This window comes from Gorilla gorilla, chromosome 6 (genome assembly GCF_029281585.2).
Source record: "Gorilla gorilla gorilla isolate KB3781 chromosome 6, NHGRI_mGorGor1-v2.1_pri, whole genome shotgun sequence".
Classification (NCBI taxonomy): Eukaryota; Metazoa; Chordata; class Mammalia; order Primates; family Hominidae; genus Gorilla; species Gorilla gorilla.
Genome location: NC_073230.2, coordinates 40794463 through 40820937, shown reverse-complemented (window position 1 = coordinate 40820937; position 26475 = coordinate 40794463). Strand labels below are relative to the sequence as shown.

General features: G+C 36.3%; 1 protein-coding gene across 18 annotated transcripts in view; it reads right to left on the bottom strand.

The window, feature by feature from the left end:
• BBS9 (Bardet-Biedl syndrome 9) overlaps positions 1-26475 on the bottom strand; it is a 580067-nt gene that overhangs the window by 317195 nt on the left and 236397 nt on the right. For all 18 annotated transcript variants that reach the window (XR_010134445.1, XM_063708101.1, XM_055347536.2 and 15 more), the window contains 3 exons: positions 26338-26433; positions 10377-10549; positions 6100-6252 (listed from right to left, as the gene is read on the bottom strand). Coding sequence is in view for 17 of the 18 variants with exons in the window: in XM_063708101.1 (XP_063564171.1) it covers positions 6100-6252; positions 10377-10549; positions 26338-26433 (422 nt within the window). In the remaining variant the exon portion in view is untranslated. The remainder of the gene's footprint in view (positions 1-6099; positions 6253-10376; positions 10550-26337; positions 26434-26475) is intronic.

Below are 26475 nucleotides of genomic sequence, written 5' to 3'. Positions count from 1 at the left end.
CTGGAAAGGACATAATCTTGTTCTTTTTTATGGCTGCATAAATACAACATAATTACTGAAACTGTGGTGGACAAATGAAAAATATTTATTCACTAGAGGCCAAATCCTTCCCCTGTAAGAATCACGCTCTGCTTTTCCCAGATTGATAATCCCAGGTCCCCTCTCCTCGCTTCAACCTTAGGTTGGCCTCCGTAAGGGTGCTTGTTGTATGTTCCTAGTGGAGTATGATGCAGTAGTAGACACTATGTAGGCAAGGCATGCTAGCAAAAATAAGATGGGGATGTGGCTTTGAGGGTTCCTATACAGGATACAGGAAATAACCTGCATTTGAAAATAGGGAGGGAAGTGGTTGGCTTTTGTACCAAAACTCAAAACTATTAATGATGCATCTTGAAGCCAGTGACCCACCTGTTAGAAATATAATAAGAGGCTGCCACCCACAATAGGCCAAGAGAGGGCTAATTGCAGGATGATGGTCCTAAATGAGATAACCCTTCATGGATGGTTGCCTCATTGCCAATTAACCAAAATGTTTGTCCCAAAAAGAAGCACTTGAACTATCCAGAAGAGCTACCACGGATGTCCATTGCATCCCGTTTTCTTCATCTTTGGAAAAGCCTACATGTGATTTGGGGGTAGGGGTAATAAGGCTGTTCTCTATTTGAACTTTGCTCTGCATCTGAACTCCCAGGTGTCTTGTTCTACTCATCAGAAAGTTGTTATTATCCTAACAGGGCCAGGACCAGCTACATTATTTGAGGTGCCCAGAGCAAAATAAAAATACAGGACCCCTTGTTCTAAAAGTATTAAGAAATCCAATATGGCTGCTATAGAGTATTAAACCAAAAACAGGGCTCTGTGTGACTGTGCAGGTGACATGCCCACGAAGCCAGTACTAGACAAAGCTAAGGTGAAGACCTATTTAAAAAACTGGATAATAGATTCCATCCTTCAAAGAACTGACCATAACTAAGCACATGGGCAAATATTCAGACAGTTTTATTCGCCTAAAAACAACACTGATGCTCTGTTTGCATTATTTATTTATTTATTTATTTATTTTTTGTTTGTTTGTTTGTTTTGAGACAGGGTCTCACACTGTTGCCCAGGCTAGAATACAAAGGCACAATCATGGCTCATTGCAGCCTCAACCTCCCAGGCTAAAGCAATCCTCCCACCTCAGCCTCCTGAGTAGCTGAGACCACAGGTGAGCACCACCTCTATCAGCTAATTTTCAAATTTTATGTAGAGACAGGGTCTCTTTATGTTGCTCATAGGGATCTCAAACTCCTGGGCTCAAGGGATCTTTCTGCCTTAGCCTCCCAAAGTGCCAGGATTACAGGCGTGAGTCACCATACCCAGCCTGCTCTGTTTGCTTTAAACAACTCTTGACAAACCTAATTAATTTTCAGATAAATTATCTTCAGAGTCCATAGACCACAACTGCTTATGAGTGAATAAGATTTTAATGACAACAAAAATTTAAGTTTAAATGTCAAAAGTATAGAAGAAAAGACATCTCTAAGTATAGAAAAACTAAATTGAAGGGTTAGAAAAGTTTCAAAAATAACTGTTCATTTAAAATAGTTTGCTAATTTAATATATGTTGAAAGAAGGAGGATAGATTATAAAAAAGTACACAATTCTCCACTCCTTCAACAAAGAGGCAAAGTCTATATCCCCACCTCTTTGATCTGAATTGACCAAAGCCGATGGAACACTAGAAACATGACACAAACAGACGCCTGAAAAGTGCTTGTGCATTGGGACATATAGTCACCATGTGAACAAGCCCAGCCTAGCCTGCTGGGCCATGAGAGACAAGTGGCCCAATTATTTCAGCTAACTGCAAGCCATCTGCCAAATACATGAGTAAATACGTCCTAGCTATCCAGTCCCGAGCTGAGCCACCAGCTGACCAGAGACACATGAGTGAGCCCAATCAAGATCAGCCAGGCATGACCCAGATCAACAGAACTACCAAGCTAATCCAGAGACTCATGAACAATAAATAATGAATTATTGTTGTTTTAAGCCACTAAGGTTTGGGATGGTTTGCTATACAGTAAAATTGTTAAATGATTCAGGTAGTATTTTAGCTCAGTAGAAGAATGGAATATGTGATAAGCAGGGGCTGAGACAATAAGCTCACCAGGGAGCAGGGAGATTAGATTCTCACTAAATTGCACAATAAATTCCAGATGGAGTGAAAAAAGTACACTTAAAGAATCATAGCATAGAAGTGTTAGAATAATTTATAAATTGATATTCATATACTCTTGGCATACATAAGGAAGGATTTCCTAGGCAGAGAAACCTAAACGAAAAAGATGGACAGATTTTACTATGCAAGCGTTTTTTTAAACCTCATGTGTCAAAAATACATTACAAATAAAAAATAACAGGCAAATGATAAATTGGTAAAACTTTTTTATGTATGAGAGATTACATACATAAATAGGTACCAAGTATTTTCATGCATGATGAAAGTATGATCAAAGATTATCCCTCAATATACACAAAATGGTAAGACAAAGATGAACATGATAGAATATTAAACAAAATGTGTACATACGCAAGTCATAAAAAAGAAATACGAATGGCCAATTAACATGTGAAAAATATGCAGCATCTCTGGAAAGCAACAAAAGAGGTAAGAAGTAAAACAACAATCAAATTACTGTTTCAGTTAAAAATTGTAAAGATGAAAATAAGTAATAATACCTAGGAAAGCAGGCATTTTCATACACTATTGGCTGAGCTACAATCTGGTACAACATACCTGTAAGGTAGTGTGTATGTACGGGTATGCTGGTGTATGTGTGCATGTGTATATGTGTGTCTCATAGAGAAAACTTTGCTGAAAAATTAAAAATCCCATCACAGGAGGAAAAAAAAACTCTAAACAGGTAGCAGATCTAATTTTAAAGCAGTACGTTGGGAAAAGACTTTAAAAATCTAGTAAAGTCATGCAATGGAGTTATGCCACAGGGACAGGAATGGACTCTAGCATGGCTTGTTATTTCATGAGCTTGACTAATCCATCAAGTAAATCATGCTCCCTACCTAGGCAAAGCATAAAGATAAGAAAAACACTAAACAGAAGGTATGTGATAATAAGGTATGTGGTATGCTTGTTCGATCCCAGAAGAGTTGTCGAAAAAGGATTTTTCTCAATGTTAGACTCAACATTAAAACTATTATTAAGATTTGTCCTTTAATAAACTGTGATTGTCCATACTACAGACTGTCCATATCATAAACTATTATGTAACCATTACAAATAGAGAAATACATCTATGCACTAATATGCATAGAGTTCCAGTACATACTTTAGAAGAAAAAGAAAAAAGAGAGCTAGATTAATACATATCGTATGATACTCTTTATGGAGTTTTTCTTTAGCCTGGTGAAACAATATTTCATTTCTATGCACCAAAAAAAAAGGTGTGGAAAGAAACAAAAACAGTAAGAATGATTATATTTCTGAGCAGATCATAAGGAACCAAGATGGGAAATTTAGCATTATGTATAATGTTATAATTTTCTTTGGGAAATTATATTCATGTGTTAAGTATGTCATTAAAAAATTGACTAAACGGAATTAAAATAGACTTTATTATGCTCAAGAAACTTACTGAACAATCAACACCTCACCCTCATTTATTACAAATATATATATATATAATAAAATTGAATGGCAAGGTACATAAAAATTAAGTCAAAATCCTTATAGTACTCATATTTTTCCTTCAAATGCTTATTCATTCTTTTCATTAATCTAAAAGGAATGGGACTTAACAATATACATTCAAGTGAAAAGCCATGGTTTTGATCATCTTGTCTGTAATATTACAAATCATGGAAAACCTCAACCTTGAGGCTAAGCCAAAAAAAATAAAAACCTCTGCAATTTAAATGTATAAAAGACGAAGTCTTACTATATAGAAAATCTGGAAAGCATTAAATCAAGCATCCTCTTCAAGTTCCCTTAAATGCCCTTCCACCATTGTGTCTACAAAAAGATACAGCATCATTAAATACAAGGTTGACCATACCTTCAGCCTCAAGTATGGCAGGCAGGGATGGCGGTAGACCCCAGAATGAGAAAGAAAAGTGAACAAAGAAATGGGAAAAAGGAAAAGGAAAAGAAGGAAGGAAATAGAAAACAAAACAAAACAAAAAGAGTACTAAAGAGGAAAAGAGGTGTGGAACAGACAGGGCATTGGTGCCTACTGACTGAAGAATCATATAATTACCCCAGCACACACACACGAAATTGGCAGTCTATATTTGTGGAACAAATTTTGTAAATTCCATACATTATGGAATATAATCTTTGTAACAAAAGAGTAGTCATCTCATTTTATGGAACAAAACATAAGTTCTGGGAGGGTAAGGGAATTGCCAAAAACCATACATCTAATAAGCAACAACACTGCGGTGTTTGAATTCCAAGCCCAGTGTTCTTTCCAATATTCCACTGCTACTATAGACTGTCCTTTAAATTGCTGCTAATTTTCAAATAATCATGAATTTTTTTTTTTTTTTTTTAGATGGAGTCTTGCTCTGTCACCCAGGCTGGAGTGCAATGGCGCGATCTCGGCTCACTGCAACCTCCACCTCCCGGGTTCAACTGATTCCCCTGCCTCAGCCTCCTGAGTAGCTGGGATTACGGGTGCCTGCCACCATGCCCGGCTAATTGTTCGAATTTTTAGTAGAGACAGGGTTTCACTGTATTAACCAGGATGGTCTTGATCTCCTGACCTCGTGATCCACCCGCCTAGGCCTCCCAAAGTGCTGGGATTACAGGCGTGAGCCACCATGCCCAGCCTAACCATGAAAATTTTAAGAAACAAATGTATTATGAGCAAAAACATAGTAAGCTATTTTTCTGTCCCCTAGGAAAATTAATTCTGAAAACAAAAATCTGATTTGTCCTTTCAAAATCAACAGAATGGAGTGGGGCAGGGGAGAAGGGCAGAAACGTTGTGATAAAGGACCACATGAAGGAGTTCTGTGGTGAAGCGTCTAGAATGTGGTGGCGGATGCTGAATCTACACAGGTGATAAAATTGTATACAACTTAATACACACACCCACATAAATGAGTACAAGTAAGTCAGAATAAGACCTGTGGATTTTATTAATATCAATATACTGCTTATGATATTATACCATAGTTTTGCAAAATGTTACCATTGGAAGAAAGCAGTTAAAGGAGACATGAGATCTCTCTGCATTATCTGTTACAACTGCACAGAAATATAGAATTATCTCAATTAAAAAACTCAATTCAAAAAATCAACAGAATATTCATACCAGCAACACTGACTTTGAAACAGGAGAGTAACATTGTGAAGAAATATAGGAATACACAATATAGTCATTCAAAGTCTTCATTATAACCATTCAAAGACATTATAGCAGAACTGGTAGAAGCCTTCTCATGATTTTTTAAAATTATTTTAAAATTTAAAAAATAATTTTTAAGTGAGAGATGTTTTGAATAGTTTTTGGAGAGACAGTGCCTTAAGAGTGACAGCCAGATCACCCAGCCATGCAAATGATAAACTATGGATGGAAGGTGATCAAGAAGAAGAAAAAATATATTTTGAACTAGAACTTTTTGAACTATGCTGCTTAAGAATTCCATCTCAAAATATCAACTGACATAATACTAGAAGTATGAGCCAGTTGCTTGGTAAGACAATTGGAGAATTATGGTAATAATTATGGAATGCACCAAGAATTGTCTCATAATACTAATCATAATAGCTACTATTTATCAAGCACATATTACGTGCCTGGCATTGTTCTTGTTGCTTTACATAAAAGATTAAAAATCCTCACAACAACTCTGGGAGGTAATATGTGGAAACTGAGGGCGCTCATGTAATTTACCCAAGGTCACACAATTAGAAAGCAGCAGAGTTTGACTTTGAACCTAGGTTTTTCTGACTCTAAAGCTTGTGCACTGTTCACTGTTCTTAAAGCACTGGAAATGAGTACCTTATCTTGGATATTCTGGTACATGACTCTAGGGTGACAAAAAAAAGTATAGCCAGTAATAGAAAACTGTTACTGGTATTATACTGACCTGCTTGTAGGTTCCATCTAACAAAGTGTCCAGGTGTTGAAGAGGGGCAGGAGTTTTATCTTTGAATCTTGCTAGTAGCCGGCGTTGAATGGCCCGAAATTGTACAGCTCTCTCAGATAAGAGTTCTTCTAATTTTTCACCATTTATCCGTAGCTGCAATGAATAATTTCTTAAATTGAGATTAAATGGACACAAAAAACATCTTTAAAGAAAAAATACACACAATGATAATAAAAGTAAAAGAGTAATGAAGAAATTTAAATGCATTATAGAGTTAAGGGAATTAAAACAATGTGGTATTTGGTACATGAATCACTAATTCACAGATAATACAGTGGAACAGATCAAATGGAAAATTGTAAAAGTTAACCAGCATCACTGGAGGAAAAACAGATCATTTAATAAGTGTTTTTCAATAATTGGTTACATGGGAAAAAATAGAAATCTTTTCTCATTCTTTACAGCAAAATCAATGCAGAGATTAAAAGTTTAGACACAATAAAAGCACTAGAAAAATCAGAATTTTTAAAATGATCTTGGTATAGGAAAGGCCTTTATTAGTGTAAGTCAAAAGCTAAAAGCCACACCCACACACAAACACACAAACACACCCCTGATAAATTACTAACTAAAAGAAAACAAAAACATTTAATTCTACATGATTTTAAAAAATTATAAAGAAAATAGGACAAATAGCAAACTGCAAAAAATAACAGCAATAACTACAGAGACAAAGTCATGCCCATATCTAGAAAGCATCTACAAATCAATGAGAAAAAGACCACAACCCAACAGAAATCAGTAGGAAATCAGCAACAATCCAACAGAAAAATGGGCAAAGTTTTACATAAAAGTTAATACAAATACCTCTTAAACATATGCCTTTGACCTAACAATCCCACTTCTAGAAATGTATCCTAGAGATATGCTTGCCGAAAGTAATGTATATATCAGGATACCCATTACAAAATTGTTTGATCTATTGTTATCATAGTAAGACATTATTAATAATCAAAATTCCCATCAATAGGGGAACTGGTTAAATAAACAAGACTATTCTGCAAGACTACTATGTGCTGATATGCAATGCTGTGCAAATATGATAAATGAAACAAAGCAAAACAATACAAAATAGTATGTATAATGTGCTACCATTATTTTTTATTTAAAAAAAAGAAACCTATATATTAACATAGTTGTGACTGCATAGGATATTTCTAGAAAGATATACAAGAAACTGGACACCAAACACTGCCTCCAAAGAAGAGATTGAGTGGCTGGGGAATTAGAATCCTAAATGACTCTCTTCACTGTAACCCATCTCATTTAAATTAATACTGTTAAAATAAAAGAAAGCAGCCGAGCACGGTGGCTCACGCCTGTAATCCCAGAACTTTGGGAGGCCGAGGTGGGCGGATCACGAGGTCAGGAGATCGAGACCATCCTGGCTAACACAGTGAAACCCCGTCTCTACTAAAAAAAATACAAAAAATTAGCTGGGCGTGGTGGCGGGCACCTGTAGTCCCAGCTACTCAGGACGCTGAGGCAGGAGAATGGCGTGAACCCAGGAGGCCAAGCTTGCAGTGAGCCGAGATCGTGCCACTGCACTCCAGCCTGGGCGACAGAGCGAGACCCCGTCTCAAAAAAATAAATAAATAAATAAATAAATAAAAGAAAGCTAGTCAAAGTCACAGGGTAAAAGGGACACTTCATAAGATTAGGTCATGTGAATCACTAACTCAACTTTACAAAACAGTAATAAACTAGCTGAAATAAACATCATATTCAAAATGCTCAGAAGTCAAACATATCGTAGTCTACATTTCTAGTAACAAACCGAATTCCTTACCCTTTCAGTGCATGCATTCTACAATTACATATGAAATAAAAGTAACTTGAAATTTTAACTTTTTTTAAGTGTATTCATGTATTTTGTCTTTATTTACCCTTCAGTTTTGAGAGACATTTTCTTCTTTTTTTTTATTTTTTTTTATTATACCTTAATTTCTAGGGTACATGTGCACAACGTGCAGGTTTGTTACATATGTATACATGTGCCATGTTGATGCGCTGCACCCATTAACTTGTCATTTACATTAGGTATATCTCCTAATGCTATCCCTCCCCCCTGCCCCACCCCACAACAGGCCCCGGTGTGTGATGTTCCCCTTCCTGTGTCCAAGTGTTCTCTTTAGAAGCACTCAGTTGCTAATTAAATCAAAGAATATTCCCTTGAGCAAAAAAATACCAAAAATTAAGTAATAAAAATATTTTTAAATAAAGTTTTTAAAAGAACATTAACCTAATTATTAATAATTCATTCTTCTAATTGTATAATTTACTGCTATAATTTATTTCCTGTAATAAAAATATTTTAAAATAAAGTTTTTAAAAGGACATTAACCTAATTATCAATAATTCATTCTTTTAATTGTATAATTTACTGCTGTAATAATTTATTTCCTAAATTCTTGATACACTAAAAAATTAAAAAGATGTTCTCAATACTCAGACTATCAACCAGGTTATCATTCCTTTGAATGTGTAACAAAGCAGCAGTGATTGAAATGTTTTCACATGTCAGAATTTCAATGCTTAACAAATATTTGTTGATCCCAGAGCCAAATCCTGGTCCAGGCACTAGAAATTAAAGCAATGAATAATACAGACAAAAATTTCTGCCTTCATGAAGTTTACACTCCAAGGCACACCTGGATTCCAAAACCCAACTGTATTCAAAGTTTAAAATCTTACTAATGGCTGAAAGCAGAGAAAGGAGACAGAGAACAAAGGAAGCATAACCATGCCCCCCTTAATTTATGTGTGTAACAAATGAAAGTGCCTGTCATTCACCATATTCTCTAAGTCCCTCCTCAGAAAAGACACACCCCTGATGTAGAAGCTCCAAGGAGTTACTTACTAGCCAGAAAGTATAAAGGGAAAATTATATGTCAAACTTATTAGTCAATAGTATCTAGTACTCTCTATTTCAAATATTACAAATATATAATTGGTATAGTCTTTCCGTGGACCCTTTCACAAATCACTACACTTGAGTTTCCAACAGCGAAGCAAGAATTTCTTAAAATATATCCCAAAGAATTGCAAAGATTCTCATTCCATACGATACCTAAACATACTCTTACAGACTGTGTCAATTTTGGTGCTACAATTTGACCAAAGGCATGCGTTCCTAGAAAATATTGTCATCACAGATCCTCATCATAGATGAGGAATTATGACATAATTATTCATAATTCGATTGTATACACCTGAAATTTTCTTTTTATGTTCACACTACATTAAAGAAGTCTTCATAGCTGAAAGTCAATGCTCTTAGAATGTTCAATGGTTGACTGAAAAATTATATGACTGGTAATTCTCTCTCTCTCTCTCTCTCACACACACACACAGAGACACACGCACACACACTCCTAAACTGAAATGTAGTCCCAAGAACCAATGCTTACTTGGATAATGTTCAAAATTCTCTCAAAATTCCCCTCTTGTATTGTCTGTAGAATCTGTTTATAGACTATGTAAGTGGAGCCTGATGACTGGAATACAGGGGACTTTTAAAAAACCTATGACTGTCACTGTCAAATCCACTCACAAACCAAATATTTGGCTAGTCCCAATCATCAAATCAATCTTCAAAAGATGAAGGCATGTCACCATTGAGATACTCAAGAGAATCTAACATAGGCTCTGAAGGCACTTCCAAAGAAGAAGTGCAAAATATTCAGAGCAACAAAGTTACTGTTAGATCTCATTTATTCATATATGTAATCATTCAGCATTTACTAAGCACCCACTGTGCCAGATACTGGGGAATATTTTAAGTGTTAACCCTCATTCAGATGCAGAAGTTCTGGTATGCTTGTTAAAAAAGAAAAAGAAAAATCACTTTACTTTATAATCACACCTCATTTATGGCCTGCTAGAATTAGTTAGCCAAATGGCCTCCGATAAGCTCAAATAGTTTTAACACTGGGTTATTGGGGTCAAGGGCTAAGTCTCCATGTGGGAGAATTAAATCAGCTCTGTTCCAGGGCCAGACGACATGGTTAGCTCCAGGCAGCCACTCTGTAAATGTCTGTAATTGATCACAAACTGGGCAAGTGGGCAGGAATGGATTCACGAAATCCACCATCCACATAAGAAAAACAACTAGAAGCACATAGCCTAATGGCATGCATACAGAATTCTTCTATAGCATCTATTTCTCTTTCATATATTTAAGGATTATAGATGATGTGGGTTATGATCATACATACCTCAAAATGATGATCAATCAACTCAAAATATTCTTGAAGGGGTATAGATCCCGAAAAAGAACATGCAAAATCTTTGACTCCCTGTTTTTCAAAATATTCTTGAAGGCGAAGAATAAGCTCATTGGTTATGAGCCAAAGATCTTCAAATTGTTCACTCTGAATGCGATATCGTTCTGAGAGAAAAAAATTAAGGAATAATGCTTAGTAACACAGAATTACTAGATAAAGCTACATGAACTATCACTAATCCTGACTTTAAAAGTTCAAAGATTTCATTTTTGTAACAAAGATATGATTACACTGGCTTTATAAAAATACTTTCACTGTTTCATTGCTCCCTGCATCAACCACTTAACACTTTCAAATCTAATTCCAAAGGTAGGTGGTCACAGTGGCAAAGTGTAAAGCATGGTCCTTTTTGTTATATATCTTATAATAGGCTTCAGTACAATAAAAACACCCAAATTTGGGTCCTTTAAAAAGGCCTGTATTTAAAAAGAAAAGAGCCACTGCAAGAATACAATTTGTTATCATTAGTATCATTTCAAAATACTGAAGTAAAATTTATTCTATATAAAATTCAATATCCTGGATACTGCAATCAGCATAATTCACTGTAATCATGATCAGAGCTTTCTATTTTTCTAATAGTTATTTAATTTGAAGAGAGATTTTGCAGTCAGACCCTTTTCTAAATATAAATCTTGTTTCCCTTTATTCCCTGAGACCTCAGCTCCACTACTCCAAGATGACCAATTTCCAGCTATTCTCTACCCTGAAAATGACGACAACAGTGGTGACAATGATGATAAGAGAGGTGGTAATAACACCTATGATAAGAACAGCTATTATTTGTTGGGCACAAACTGTGTACCAAGAACTGTGATTACAATAGCCCCTTTTTTATACAAAATAAAGCACAGAGAGTTTCAGAGACTTGCCAAAGATCAAAAGCAATTAAATGCCACTGCTAGAATTAATAGTTCATATCCTTCTGCCTAAATCGTACTTCTTCATCAGGACCTGGCTTTAATCTCATCTACTCAAATCTTGATTTCTTTGATATCCATGGGAGCTCAATCTGCACCAGCCACATTTTAAGCACTTTACATTCACTTTCTCATTTAAACCCTAACAGCCCTATGAGAGAAATAGTGTTACTAGCCAGTTAGTAAGAGAACAGGCACTGGAACACTAGATATTAATCTTAACTGCCTCATAACATTGTGTCTTCCTGAATTTATATAGAGACTTACTATGTCTACAGTTCACTAGGCACTTAACTACGTAAAACCATGCATTCTTATATAACTTCCAAGATTATTACATTTGCTCCCTTTAAAGGAATTTATACACTTTTTTTTTTTTTTTTTGAGACAGGGTCTCACTCTGTCACCCAGGCTGGAGTGCAGTGGCATGATCTCAGTTCACTGCAACCTCGGCCTCCCCGGTCCAAGTGATTCTCATGCCTCAGCCTCCCAAACAACTGGGATTATAGGTACCTGCGATGACACACAGCTAATTTTTGTATTTTTAGTAGAGATGGGGTTTCACCATGTTGGTCAGGCTGGTCTCAAACTCCTGACCTCGTGATCCGCCCGCCTCAGCCTCCCAAAGTGCTGGGACTGCAGACATGAGCCGCCACACTGGGTCAGGAATTATACACTTTTTTGAGATCTAGGACTAAGTCCCCTATTCCATCTAATTCAACACTTATTGACCATCTATTATGCAGATGTCATAAAGAGACACACTGGGAGTACAAAGATGAACTCAGTCTTGTTGCTTAGGGAATCTAAGATCTAGCTAGAGTAGCATGATACATGGACATATAAAATATTTCTTTATGTTCCCCATGGTAACTGTGGTAAATTTTATAAATGCAATTACTTCTTCGGATTGGTTATTAGGACTTCAATTTGTCATCTCCATCCAGAATTCAATAGTATATCTCCTCTCATCCCTAGTCATTCCCTTTTACAATGATAAAGAATAAAATATACTGGGTATGCCTGTCACAATCCATGCAAACACACTGGTCTTTGCTGCTGAAGTCATACCCCATTCCCCTTGAAGCTTCACCACCCCTCCCTTCACCCCAGTCTTATTCTGGATGCTGAGTTCTGCCCATAATGCCTATTAGGTGTTTTCCTTAATCAAAGATAATACTTTTTAAAATAAATGCCACCAAACATTTACTTTTGTAAATAAATGACACTGAAGTTTTAATGTTTTAGAGACAATACAGTTGTGGCGGGGCAGGGGTAGAGAGGTAGATGGGAGAATAATGATGATAAAGTACCGTATAAGAACCTTTTAAATCTAGTCTTATCCACACTAAGCTTGAGATCCAACATATTAACTCTAGATTGTATTTATTTACTTTCATTCATTTACGTAACTCAGTGCAAGACACTGGGGATAAAATCAGGAATAAGGGAAGAAGAGCTTCTGCCCTCAAGGAGCTCCCAGGAGACTTGGAAAGAGAGCCTGATAGCAGAAGACTGAATACTGCTTCTGCCATCACTCTTCTGCCATCACTGATTCAGGACCAATCATTAGGGCTGACCTTGCCACAGGGGTGCCAGGACTTCCCCCCAAGAAGATATACTACCATTTTCAAGTATAGGAAGGCCTATCGCATAACAGAAGAATTAGACAACAGCTAGAGAGATGCAAAGGGCACAATACATGATAAGAACTATATTAACAATGATAGATGCTCATGGCTGCCTCAGGAAAAACTGCCATTAAAAGTGTTTTTCAGGCTCTGAACCCCCTGGTCTTTGGTATTTTCTTGAAAGTCTACCTGTGAGTTGCAGAACTCGGTGTAAAAGAAAGGTCATTTCATGAGGTACAGACCTGTCTCAGATCTTGTACCAGGATCCTTATTTTTATGTGTGTCTGTCCATCCTAGGCAGCCCACATCTAGGCCCAGGTAACACCCTAGGCTTCTAGGGGGAGCTGAGTTTGGCCAGCTGTATCTCTTTTCACAGCTTTGTGATCTCCCAGAACACTGGCTTCAAATCCTGTTGCACCAGGCCTTGTGGATGTAGCAGATATAGATGAAAAAGTTGCACACTGCAGTGATCCTGGCCTGAGAAGACAGTGAGATGTGGTAGTGGCTCGCAAAGTCACAAAGCCAGATGTGGTGGTGGTGGCAGGTATGGGCCAAATTGCTCAAGACACATATATTGGCACTGACACAATTGACCACAGTTACCCTCACTATAGGCAGCTTCTGCAGAGCCACAGTCTTGATGGTGAGTGTGGTGTCCCCCATAGAGGCCTACACCTGTGGCAAGAGATTCTGCACTGTGAAGTCCAGGCAGGGGTCCATATCCTCCCACTACACCCTTTGCAGCAAGGAACAGGTCTTGTCCAAGGTAGGTAATTCCTTCCAGGCTTGGAACTCTGCCAATAGTGTCACATCCACCTCCTTGTCCAAGGTGAGGGCATGTCTCACAGTGGGGCACAAGGTCAAGGAGAGGGCACTGCTGGTGCTCTTAGGTTGGCAGTGGGCCTTGCAGGGTCCACCCTTAGTGGGGCTCAGCAGGTGCAGGTGGAGCTTGTAGTTGGGAGAGGCTGGTGTGGACATGATGACCAGTGTCTTCAAGCTGTCACCTCTGCCTGCAGCATGCCTATCTTTCCCCATGCCTCTGCATTCAGCTGCTTTTCTGACACTGCCTACTGTACGCTGGCTTCCCACACCATCTTGTGGGCTTCCTCAAATAGGCCAGTCATCAGCTCCTCCAGCTCCTGTGCAGCTGCTCCTGCACTAGGACCAGCTGCTCAGTCTTCGCCCTTCAGCTGCAGCTCCTTGTGAGCTTTGTGCCGCTTCTCCTTCAGGAGCTCAGAGCCCTTCTTGTGAATTCCTATGGAGATCCTGTAGGAATACCTGCCAAAAGCATTAAAGAGCTTCCACCAGGTTCGTAAGGTTGAACAGGATCCTTTACAACTCCCAGATTCTGAAATTTCTGCTTTAATATGCTCATTTCCTTTCACATATATGTACCTTTAAATAAAACACTTAAAACAATGCTTGACATATTAAGCACTCAATAAATGTTACTTATTGTCATTATTGTTTTCATTACTTTCCCCAATTTATTATAAAATAAAGGGCAGAGACATCATAAATTTCTTTGGACCTACACAGCACCCAGCTAATCAAGTAACTTTCACATGGCAGATACAAAACAACTATCTTTAATAAAATATGTTTTCTTTAGCATATGATTTACTGTCATTTCAAATATAGCTGTAAATTTTTACAGAAATTTCACAGTGCTAATTTTTCAAAGAAAATTCAATTCATTCAGTTTCTAGAAGGATTCTGAATAAGCTTCCACATGCAGATAGAAAAAACTTGGGGTTAGCCTAAACATATATAAAGAAAATTCTTTATATATGAAATAAAATAGAGCTGTAGAGAGGAATTTATTCCATTCAACTATAAATTTTCAGTGAAAATGTATTACAATCTTAAAAAAGATAAACATAAACAACTAGGATTATTATGACACGTTTAAAGAACTGTATCATCTGGCCCCAGAAGTAAAAAGACACATATATAATTCAAGGTACCTGAATGAAGTAAAGGAGCAAGCCATGGGGAAATCTATGGGAAGAGCATTGCAAGCCAAAAGAACTGTAGGGACAAAGGCACTGAGGCAGAAATGTGTTTATAGAACACAGACGAGGAACGTAGTACGTCTGAAGTGGAGTAAGCAGTTTTTATGCTGCACTATAACAAGACATTATACCAGCTTCTGTTAAATCACCCATGTAGGTATTGCAAAAACATCTGGAAACAAAGCATGTTCAGGTACATCCAGGCAAGCCTATCCGCCATAAGTTAGTGTGAAAATTGATCAGAATTTATCACTGGGGAAAAAACATGGACATGATTCTCAGCAGAACACCAATAGCATGCCCAAGCTCAGCTGGCCAGAGCTGAGTTCTTGATGAGGAAAGACAAACCCAATTAGGACCTACTCCAATACCTCAGTGAAACTGCTAGGCTGAGTCTTCACTCATAGCTTACACTGGGCATGTGTGTTGTATGAAAGAAAATGGGGGATGCTGTTGGCTAACCAAGAAAGGCAGCAGTGCCCCAAACTCTTCCTCCAGCGAAGTCAAGCGTCTGCCTCAGCTGCCTATGGAGCTCCTTCCTTTTACTGTCCTGACAAACAAAAAAATCTCTGACAAAATGAAATGTGAATAAGTCTAAGCTTTTCTCTTCTCCTTTTATAAAAATTTGGATTACCTCAACAGGGGCCTATGAGCTCTCCGAAAGGCCCATCTCAATCCCCCATATTGGGCAAAGACTTCCCTCTCTAAAGATAAAGTAATAGAGAAACATCACACACAGTAGGTTCAAAGGAAAGAGACAAATCAAAGGGACGAAATTCTCTTTATAAAAGAGAGGTAATAGAAGATAATTCTTGTTTATAGTTTAAATAAGACTCAAGGTAACACTGCATCTATTCATTTATTCAAAAAATATTGCTGAGTGATAAGTGCTAGGGAGACAATAGTGAACAACACATACATGATCCTAGTCCTCATTCTAGAGAGAACGGCAGAAAATAAACAAGTGAATAACATATGAAACAGAACCTATGAAAATACTGCAACGCAGAAACAAAGGTGCTGTGATAAAGACAAATGGGTGGCCTTTCTTGAGATGCTATGGTTGGGAAAGGCCACATTGAGAAGGTGACGTCAGTGGATAGTACTAATGGTAATAAGGATGAAAATAATACAAGCAGCCAAAATTTACCTAGCACTTACAACGCATCAGGAAATTATTATGTGCTTTTTAGGGGTTATTTCATTTGATTCATATATAATACTACAGTACTATTTTATGGCCATTTAATAAATTTTTTAATGGTTATTTAATTTTTCCAAAGTCGTTCAGAAGAATTTTAAGCTAGAGCTGGGATCTAAACTATCAATTTGAGTCTACACCTCACATTCCTAATGATTTTGTACATAAAGCCAAGAGCCGAATCAGGAACACAATCCCATTCATAATTACCACAAAAAGAATAAAATATCTAGAAATATAATTAACAAGGGAGGTGAAAGATCTCTACAATAAGAATCTACAAAAACACTACTCAGATAAATCAGAGATGACACAAACAAATGGAAAAACATTCCGTGCTCATGAACAGGAAGAATCAATATCATCGAAATGGCCACACTACCCAAAGCAGTTTACAGATTCAATACTATTCCAATTAAACTACCAATGACAGTCTTCAAGAGCTAGAAAAAATTATTTTAAAATCCACATGGAACAAAAAAATATAACAAATAGCCAAGGTAAGCCTAGGCAAAATGAACAAAATTGGAAGCATCACATTGCCCTACTTCAGACTATACTACAGGGCTACAGTAAACAAAACAGCATGATACTGGTATAAAACCAGACAAATCGACCAACAGAACAGAAGAGAGAGCCCAGAAATAATGCTGAACACCTTCAACCATCTAATCTTCAACAAAGCTGACAAAAACACGCAAATGGTGCTGGAATACCTGGCTAGCAATATGCAAAAGATTGAAACTGGACCTCTTCCTTACACCACATACAAAAATCAACTCAAGATGGGTTAAAGACTTAAATGTAAAACCCAGATCTATAAAAACCCTGGAAGACAACCTAGAAAATACCATTCTGGGCATAGGAATTGGTAAAGATTTCACGACAAAGACACCAAAAGCAATTGCAACAAAAGCAAATGTGACAAATGGGATCTAATTAAACTAAAGAGCGTCTGCACAGCAAAAGAAACTATCAACAGAGTATACAGATGACCTACAAAATAAGAGAAAATATTTGTAAACTATGCACTGGAAAAAGGTCTAATATCCAGAATCTATAAGGAACTTAAACAAATTTACCAGAAAAAAAAAAGCAACCCCATTAAAAAGTGAGCAAAGGATATGAACAGACACTTTTCAAAAGAAGACATACATATGGCCAACAAGCATATGAGATAATACTCAATATCACTGATCATTAGAGAAATTCAAATCAAAGCCAAAATGAGATACCATGTCACACCAGTCAGAAATGTTAATATTAAAAATAAGTCAAAAAATAACAGACGCTAGCAAGATTGCAGAGAAGAAAGAATGCTTATACACTGCTGGTGGGGGTGTAAATTAAGTTCAACCCTTGTGGAAAGCAGTGTGGCACTTCCTCAAAAAACTAAAACATAGCTGCCATTCAAGCCAGCAGTCCCATTACTGGGTATATACCAAAAGGAATATAAATCGTTCTACCATAAAGATACATGCACACATATGTTCATTGTAGCACTATTCACAATAGCAAAGACAAAGAATCAACCTAAATGTCCATTGACAATAGACTGGATAATGGAAATGTGGTAGGGATACATCATAGAATACTGTGCAGCAATAATAACACGATCATGTCCTTTGCAGAAACATGGATAAAGCTGGTGGCCAATATTCCTAGCAAACTAATGCAGGAACAATAACAACAACAACAAAAATACTGCATATTCTCACTTATAAGTAGGAGCTAAATAATGAGAACACATGGATACAAGCAGAGAAACAAGAGACACTGGGGCCTACCTCAGGGTGGAGGGTGGGAGGAAGGAGAAAATCAGGAAAAAATAATTTTCAGGTACTACACTTAGTACCTGGGTGAGAAAAAGTAATCTGTACAGCAAACCGTCATTACACAAGTTTACTTATATAACAAACCTGCACATGTACCCCTGAACCTAAAAGTTTTTTTAATGTAAAACTCATAATAAACATTTAAAAAGGTGTGATATTTTCAGTAACTTTAAATTTTTAGTTTCTGTTTCTTTCTTATTTTTTCATCAACATATACAGAAGAAAAACAAAAAACAATTTTTCTGGAATAAAAAATTTACCATTAGGATGGGCACAGTGGCTCACACCTGTAATCCCAGCACTTTGGGAAGCTAAGGAAGGCAGATTGCCTGAGCTCAGGAGTTCAAGACCAGCCTGGGCAACATGTTGAAATCCCATCTTTACTAAAATACAAAAAATAAACTGGGTGTGGTGGTGCACACCTGTAAGTCCCAGCTACTCAGGAGGCTGAGGCACGAGAATCAGTTGAACTGGGAGGCAGAGGCTGCACTAAGCCAAGATCGTGACTGCACTCCAGCCTGGGTGACAGAGTAAGACTCTGTCTCCAAAAAAAAAAAAAAAAAGAAAAAAGAAAGAAATTTGCAATTAGTCTTGGAATTTATAAACACAACAACATTTTTTGCTTTTTTTAGATTACCAAAAATCCAAAGAATCAACGAGTCCAAGATTTATAAAGTATTATTTTGATTACTAAACATTTTCTCAGTGTTAGTACTCCAAGATGGTTAATACTATCCCTGGAGACTTTCCAGAGTTTATATTTCATGGAGGGAGAAATGAATTTTTCCATTTATAATATAACATAAAAGAACCTGTATTTTAAAACGTGCCCTTAAAATATTAGTAATCAAAATAGCTGTCAAAATGAACATTCAATTTGTTTATCTCTTTTCTTTTGTATCTTGCAATAGTAGCTCAGTGGAAATAACCACTTCAGTTTCCAGATAAAATAAATTTAGATGATCAAAGCCTAGACAATTTCCATAACACTCTATTACAAATGGAGAAAAGAATATATTTAATTAAGGAAGGTACAAAAATGCATCACATCAGTCTTTATGTGTGTCAGAACATCTTCTCAAGTTCATCAATATAATGCTTGTATTCATATCATAAACAATGAACTACACAATTCATGCTATTTGGAAATTTTGAAATGCGAGACATAAAAGCAGATGAATGCTTTTTAAACCAAAATGTTGAGGAAATAACATAAACTACTTCAGCAGGTTTTTTTTTTTTTTTTTTTTTGAGACGGAGTTTCACTCTTGTCGCCCAGACTGGAGTGCAATGGTATGACCTCGGCTCACTGCAACCTCCGTCTGGCGGGTTCAAGCGATTCTCCTGCCTCAACCTCCCAAGTAGGTGGGATTATAGGCAGGTATCACCATGCCCAGCTAATTGTGTATTTTTAGTAGAGACGAGGTTTCTCCATGTTGGTCAGGCTGGTCTCTAACTCCCGACCTTAGGTGATCCACCCACCTCGACCTCCCAAAGTCCTGGGATTACAGGCGTGAGCCACCACGCCCGGCCTTTCAGTAGGTTTAATATTTTAAATATACAACCTCTTCAATATTAGCAACTAAGGATGGTTTCTCAATGCTTACTTTTCAACAGGCTTTTTCCAAGCTAGATTTATATAATATTCTCATTGTCACTTGATAATATTGCTAAGAAATTTTAAAATAAATATTAACAGTAATATTATATTGCTGAATCACTGTATAAGTTAAACTATTCTCAGGGGCATGAGGTGGGCATCAGTTGACCTTAGATTTGGTTATTATACTTGTCCCTAAGTTTCCTGACCTCATTAAAGGACTGTCACAGAGCCCTTACCACATGAACTTTCAGCACACAAGAAAATTTACTAATCCTTTGAAACCTCATGCTTTATCAAGCATCAGGATATACTTTCCCCTCTTCCTAGAACGACCTCCACTTGATAGTCTCCTACTCCTTCGTCAAGACCCTCTACAAATAAAATTTCTATCGAGTTTCAATCCTTTGGGATATAACAGCACTAAAAAACATGCTTCTATAAGCACATCAAGCATTCTATTATTGGTTCTCTTTACCTGTTTGTCTCTCCCATTAGTGTAGGAGCTCCACAAGAGCCACAACAGTGTTTATACCTAACATGTCTGCTGAATGAAAAATGAATAAATGTATTGTCTACCAAGATGAAGTAAAATAATACTCCCACTTCCTTTTTCTCCAGGTACTTTGTATAACACAGTTCAAGATCACATATGCTTTCTTTTGGAAGATGCAAAAGAAATCCTATTTCAAGGCCCAGCCATTTTTCACATATGTGACTACAATCCTTCTATTATACCTGAAAGCAAAATAATCAAAATGGACCAAAAAAAGGATTTTTAAACTTGACCTTATTCAATTCAATCACTCCTCCTAGCATGTTAAAAATCTTTCAGGATATTGAAACATCGATGTATTAGTTACCTTTTCCACTTTTCAAACACCTACCTAAGGCTATACCAATTTGCTACACATTAGGTATACTTTATCCAAAATGCTCAGGACAGGAAGTGTTTTGGATTTCAGATTTTTTCAGATTTGGGGATATTCGTATTATATACTTAAGCAGTTTGGCATTCCAAATCCAAAAATCCAAAATCCAAAATGCTCCAAACTTCCAAACTTTTTGAGCACTTTGGATTTTGAATTATCAGATTTGGGATGCTTGACCTGTATTTGCAATTTGTCAGTGTCACTTTGTGACACTGAGAGTATGTGTCTATTCAGCATTCTTTGCAGATTATCAACTTAGCAAGACACAGCATTCTAAGTTGAAAACTCCCTCCAATCTTGGAGAAAACTTCTGCATTGTCTTCTATCATTGAATTATTTTGATGAAAAGCTAAATGCCATCTTGATTCATATCCCTTGAGTAATTTGTTTTTTTTCTTTCTAATCTTTAAGAATACGCTCCTCAGTGCTCTAAAACTCCACAATGATTTGTCTGAGAGGGAGAGAGAAAGAGAGAGTGTGCGTGTACTTTCTCATTCATTGTGCTAAGCATCAAAACAATACAAAAGATCAACAAAACAAAGAGCTGGTTTTTTGAAAAGATAAAGAAAATCGAACAAACCTTTAGACTAAAATAAAAGAAGGAAGACTCAAATAAAAGAAAAAGTAGAAATTACATCTGATACTACAGAAATACAAGGAATCATTAAACTGTTATGAACAACTACATGCCAACAAACTGGATAACTTACAAGAAATGATAAATTCCTGGATACATAAACCTACCAAGATTGAACTAGGAAGAAATAGAAAATCTGAACAGACCAATAACGAGTAAGAAGATTGAATCAGTTATACAAAGTCTCCTACCAAAGAAAAGCCCAGGACTTGAGGGCTTCACTGCTGAATTCCATCAAACATTTAAAGAAGAACTAATAACAATTCTACTCAAGCTATTCCAAAATATCAAAGAGAATGGAATACTTTCAAATTTCAATCTATGAGGCCAACATTATCCTGATAACAAAATCAGACAAGGACATAACAAAAGAAGAAAACTACAGGCCAGTATCCCTGATGAACAAAGATGCAAAAATCCTCAACAAAATCCTAGCAAACCAAATTCAACACAGCACATTAAAAAGATCATTCGCCATGATCAAGTGGGATTGATTCCAGGGATGCAAGGATGGTTTAACATAAGCAAATCAATAAGCATGATACATCATATTAACAGAATGAAGGACAAAAACCATATGATCATTTCAACAGATGCAGAAAAAGCATTTGACAAATTCAACATCCTTTCATGATTTAAAAAAAACTCAATAAATTAGGTACACAAGGAATGTACCTCAATACAAATAGGCCTTTTCAATATCCACAACTGTGATACCTCATTTTCTTGAAATCTTTGTCCCCATTGGTCTTCTCTCCACTTTAGCAATCCAGTCCCCCAGTGATGAGCTTGCCATTATCAGAATCTGCAATTTCTCTGAACTCTTGTTCTCAATATCTGATCCATTCTCTGACCACTACCTTTTTTTTCCCTTTTTTTTTTTTAACCTAGTTCACTTGCTCTATAACTCCTACTACTTTACTTCCTCAAACTTTCAAGAATTTTGATCAGGTGAACCCACTAATTTTTCACCATGTATCAGTTTTCTCTAATCATCACCAATTTCCTTACCATCTCAGATTTCGTAGTCCATTATGATAATCAATCTCATTAAAAACATTTTATCGGTAATTCTGTTTTAAAATCCGAGCCCTGTTTTTAGTTGCTTAGATGCTGATAAACAAATCACTTCCAGGGAAAATCACCTAAAAAGGATGGCTGGTTTCAATTCAAAATGTAGGATCTCAAACTCTAGATGGAAATTCCACAATGCCTGTTTCCCTCATGAGTTTGCTTTCTTACTTTCTCACTATTTTTTTTTTCAGATTTATACATCATCAAAGCTCCTTTATCTCTCCACTAACAAATCTACAAAGTCTCCCTAGGTGTACATACGATCCCTCCTGTTACAGAGAAGTTACAAAGGCCTATTCCTCAAACCCTCCCACAAGCTTCCGCATCCCATCCCCTCTCTCTTCTTCACAGACTTATGATCCACTTCTCTTTCCTGATCATCAACCTCTCCCACTGAACTCAATCATTTAAATTAATGTTCAAACATGTTCTAATATTGCTCATTTAAAAACAAAATACACACCTCCTTCATCCTACATCTCATTTCTGAGTTACTGAAATTGGTTGCTCAATCCTTATTGAAAACACTAGATACTGAAAACTTGCAGAACTAGTTACTCAAAATGTATCCTTGGATCAGGCTGCAGCTTAGACCACACTGATTTGGGCTCAGGAAGAATTATATTTAATAAATGGAGTTTTATCATTATTTTCTAAAGTTCTGTGAAATTTGTTTCTCATAATTACTTAAGCATAATCTTTATAATTATATAAACTATAGAGATATTATTGAAGGAACTGTCTTTTTGAATATTCATAAGGGAAATTTCATCTTTGACTCAGCATCAGTAAAGGGTGTGCATCTCCTCAACAAAAGGTTTAATATTTTGAACACTCTGAAAATGGAAACAAAATGATTTCTTATTATTTTAGGTGACTAGCACCTTTTTGATCATACAGTATGTATTTCTGAGTATTAATCTTATTTCTACCTTTGTTAGTTTCCTGCCCTGATTTTCTCTTTCTGTTTTCTTGAAATACTTATTTTCTCTTTTCATATTTTGGATACTTTTAAACTCTTCTAAATTCTTTAAGAAGCAAGTAGAACAAGGCAATGTACAAATAGAGACAAAAGATAAAAACAGAACCAGAGAGAGGCAAGACCAAGAAAAGTACAGAAACAGAAAGGGGCAGGAGAGACTGGGGAGAGACAGCTAGCAGTGTTTGTTGTATATGGTAATAAGTCACTATGTGGATGTGGACCTTAGGAAAGCAGCATAAGAATATATACATATTTAGATAATAGCATATTTTTCTGAAATCCCATTATACTGAATCACTCAAAATTATAGATATCCACGCAGAAATATTTTGCAATATTAATTATAAAAACATTTGATCTCACAAAAGTAGAACTTCCCCGTTATTTTTAATTTAGGACTGTGATAACAGTTTTCGGAAATGTTGCTAGCATATTTTTCCCAAATTTAAGCACTACTTTTTTTTTTTTGAGACAGGGTCTCACTCTGTTGCGCAGGTTGGAGTGCAGTAGTGCAATCTCAGCTCATTGCAGCCTCAACCTCCTGGGCTTAAGTGATCCTCCCACCTCAGCTTCCAGAATAGCTGGGACTACATTCATGTGCCACCACAACTGGCTAATTTTTCTTTTCTTTTTTTTTTTTTTTAAATAGGGACTAGGTCTCACTATGTTGCCCAGGCTGGTCTTGAACTGCTAGGCTTAAGCGATCCTCCCACCTTGGCCTCCCAAAGTGTTGGGATTAAAGGGGTAAGCTGCTACACCCAGCTACTATTCTGCTTTCTAAAAATATAATCCTACTCAGTTCCCCAGGGAATTTGGTTTGGTGTCTGAGACAATGAGCTACACCTTACTTTTCTCTTGTTTGCTTTGACTGGTCTATACTGAATCAGAAAAAGGAACTAAAATCGCCATACAGCATACATGAAGGCTTGGTTGATTACCAAGCAGGTTTTAAAAAGAGATGAATACATGGAACCCACAGAAAATACTATCCAAGAGCCAAGGACAATTCTATGTGACTTATGAATCATTTGACTGTTTACTATGGAAGAAATACTAGGTTCTTTCCATTCGTAGGATTTTTCTGTAAAGCAGATTGCTGGACTATAATTAATACTAGGTACCTTTCAAAAAATGAAAAATGTCAAACACAGATTGGGTACAAATTACTTCATTCCTTTCTTCAGAATGAATACTCTGATAAAGCAGTAGGAGCACCAACATCTGCCTCAATCCCAGAAAAGTACACTCTCCTTATACCTATCTCTCTCCACCACCATAGGCATCTCCTAGGTAGGATTCTGTGTGTCACTGTAGCCAAAAACCATCATAGAATTGTAATGACTACTATTCAGGTTTCAATTTACACAGTTTATTTGGCTCCTTGTTTAAAAGGTCCTGTCCTATTCCATTATTTGATTTTGTGTACCTACACTATGTTAAGTCAGGGAATTGCCATACATTCAGATAAAGAGAATAAATCAGATATATAATTGATTTTTGGTAAAATTTAGATAGCAGTAAGGTAATCATGGGCAACATCAGTGTTCTACTTGTTACTTTATATTAAAAGTTATAAATAAAATACATTACGATATAAATATATTCATTTGCAAAAATTTTTGCCTTTTTTAATGGTCTCAATTGCAGATTCATTATACAGCACCATCAACTGCAGTCAAACAAATGTGTACAATTTCCCAAAGAAATGTTGGTATAACTTTTTTAGTTTAACTAAGGATAACTGTTAAACTAAGAGAAATGCACCAAAATGGTTCTACCATCCAACTGGAGATTAAAGCTAATCAAAGCAAAATGGTGCTATGTACTTACAGTTAGCAATATTGAACTATACATTTGAAATTTTGTTAAGTGGATAGATCTCATGTTAAGTCTTCTTATCAAAATAAAATGATTTGTTTTTTAAAAAATGATGCCAATGTAAAGAATACTGCAATCATGACCAATCAGAAAAATCATGAAAATAAAGAATCTCCTCTTTCTTCTCAGAGTTGTTATTTCTGTGACCTATTATTGAGTCTTCAATAGTATCTGAGTCTATTTTACCAGTCACCAATTGACATATTCCAGAAACTATTATGATTTTAGCCATAAAAACATTGTTACAGTTTCTAAATGGGATGTCTGTTCCTCCTGCTAATACTTTTCTTTTTCAAAAACAGATGGCCTTATTGTACTCTTATTATTAGAAAAGCAATAACCAACTACAACTGCAAATGCATGGGTAGAAAGTGAAAGCTCACCAGAAAAACTAGAGTTTTTTTTTTTTAATTGGAATGTCCTGAGCCAGACTATTTCAAGGGGGTATGGGTGTGTGTGTGTGTGTGTGTGTGTGTGTGTGTGTGTGTACTTTTTTCTCTCAATACAAATTCGTTAAATACTTCCTTTCTTAATATCTTACTTTATTCCCATGAAGGTGTGTATAACTCAGTAAGTTCAGTAGCTTCAACATACTACACATGTCAAGAGCTAGTTTTACATTGACTAGTTTCAACTATTATTTTCACATATATAAAGCAACCAAATCAATAAAGCATATTTAAATTCAAACTTGACTATATAGTTACTACACCTTTCTGCCTATTGAAATTACACTCAGCAAAAGCTATCCACTTTCACTGTCATCTTTGCCAATGTCCAAAAGGAATAAACAAGAATATATGCAAACAAAAAAATTCCAAGTTCTAGGAGTTCCCAAATCTAGGTCACCATATACCTACCTCAAAAATATTTTTCATTTCTTTAAATTCCTCTCTTAGACTCTTCTTAGCTCCAAGACAAAAATTACATACACTCTGATAAAGTGAATATATCAGTTACATATCTGATTTTTGGTGAAATTTAGATCATGGTAAGGTAATCTTGGGCAACATCAGTGTTCTCTAACTTCATAACTTTCACATCCTATCTACTTAATATCATGGCTTTTAGTTACTGAAATCTAAATGAACATCACCCTTTGCAGGAATTATTGATGTGAGTATCCTCTTTGATGTGGTATCCTTAGAAAAAAATTTAAAAAGCAGTAATAACATGGTTTTACTTACGAGAAGTTTTGGAAGCAAGAACAGTAATTCGAGCACCTCCTAAGAAGTGAAAACCCATTACATTCACCTGATCATCATCTGACTGACTGGCAAAACCTACAAAGAAAAGAGAGAAATCACCTTATGTAACCAGAAGGC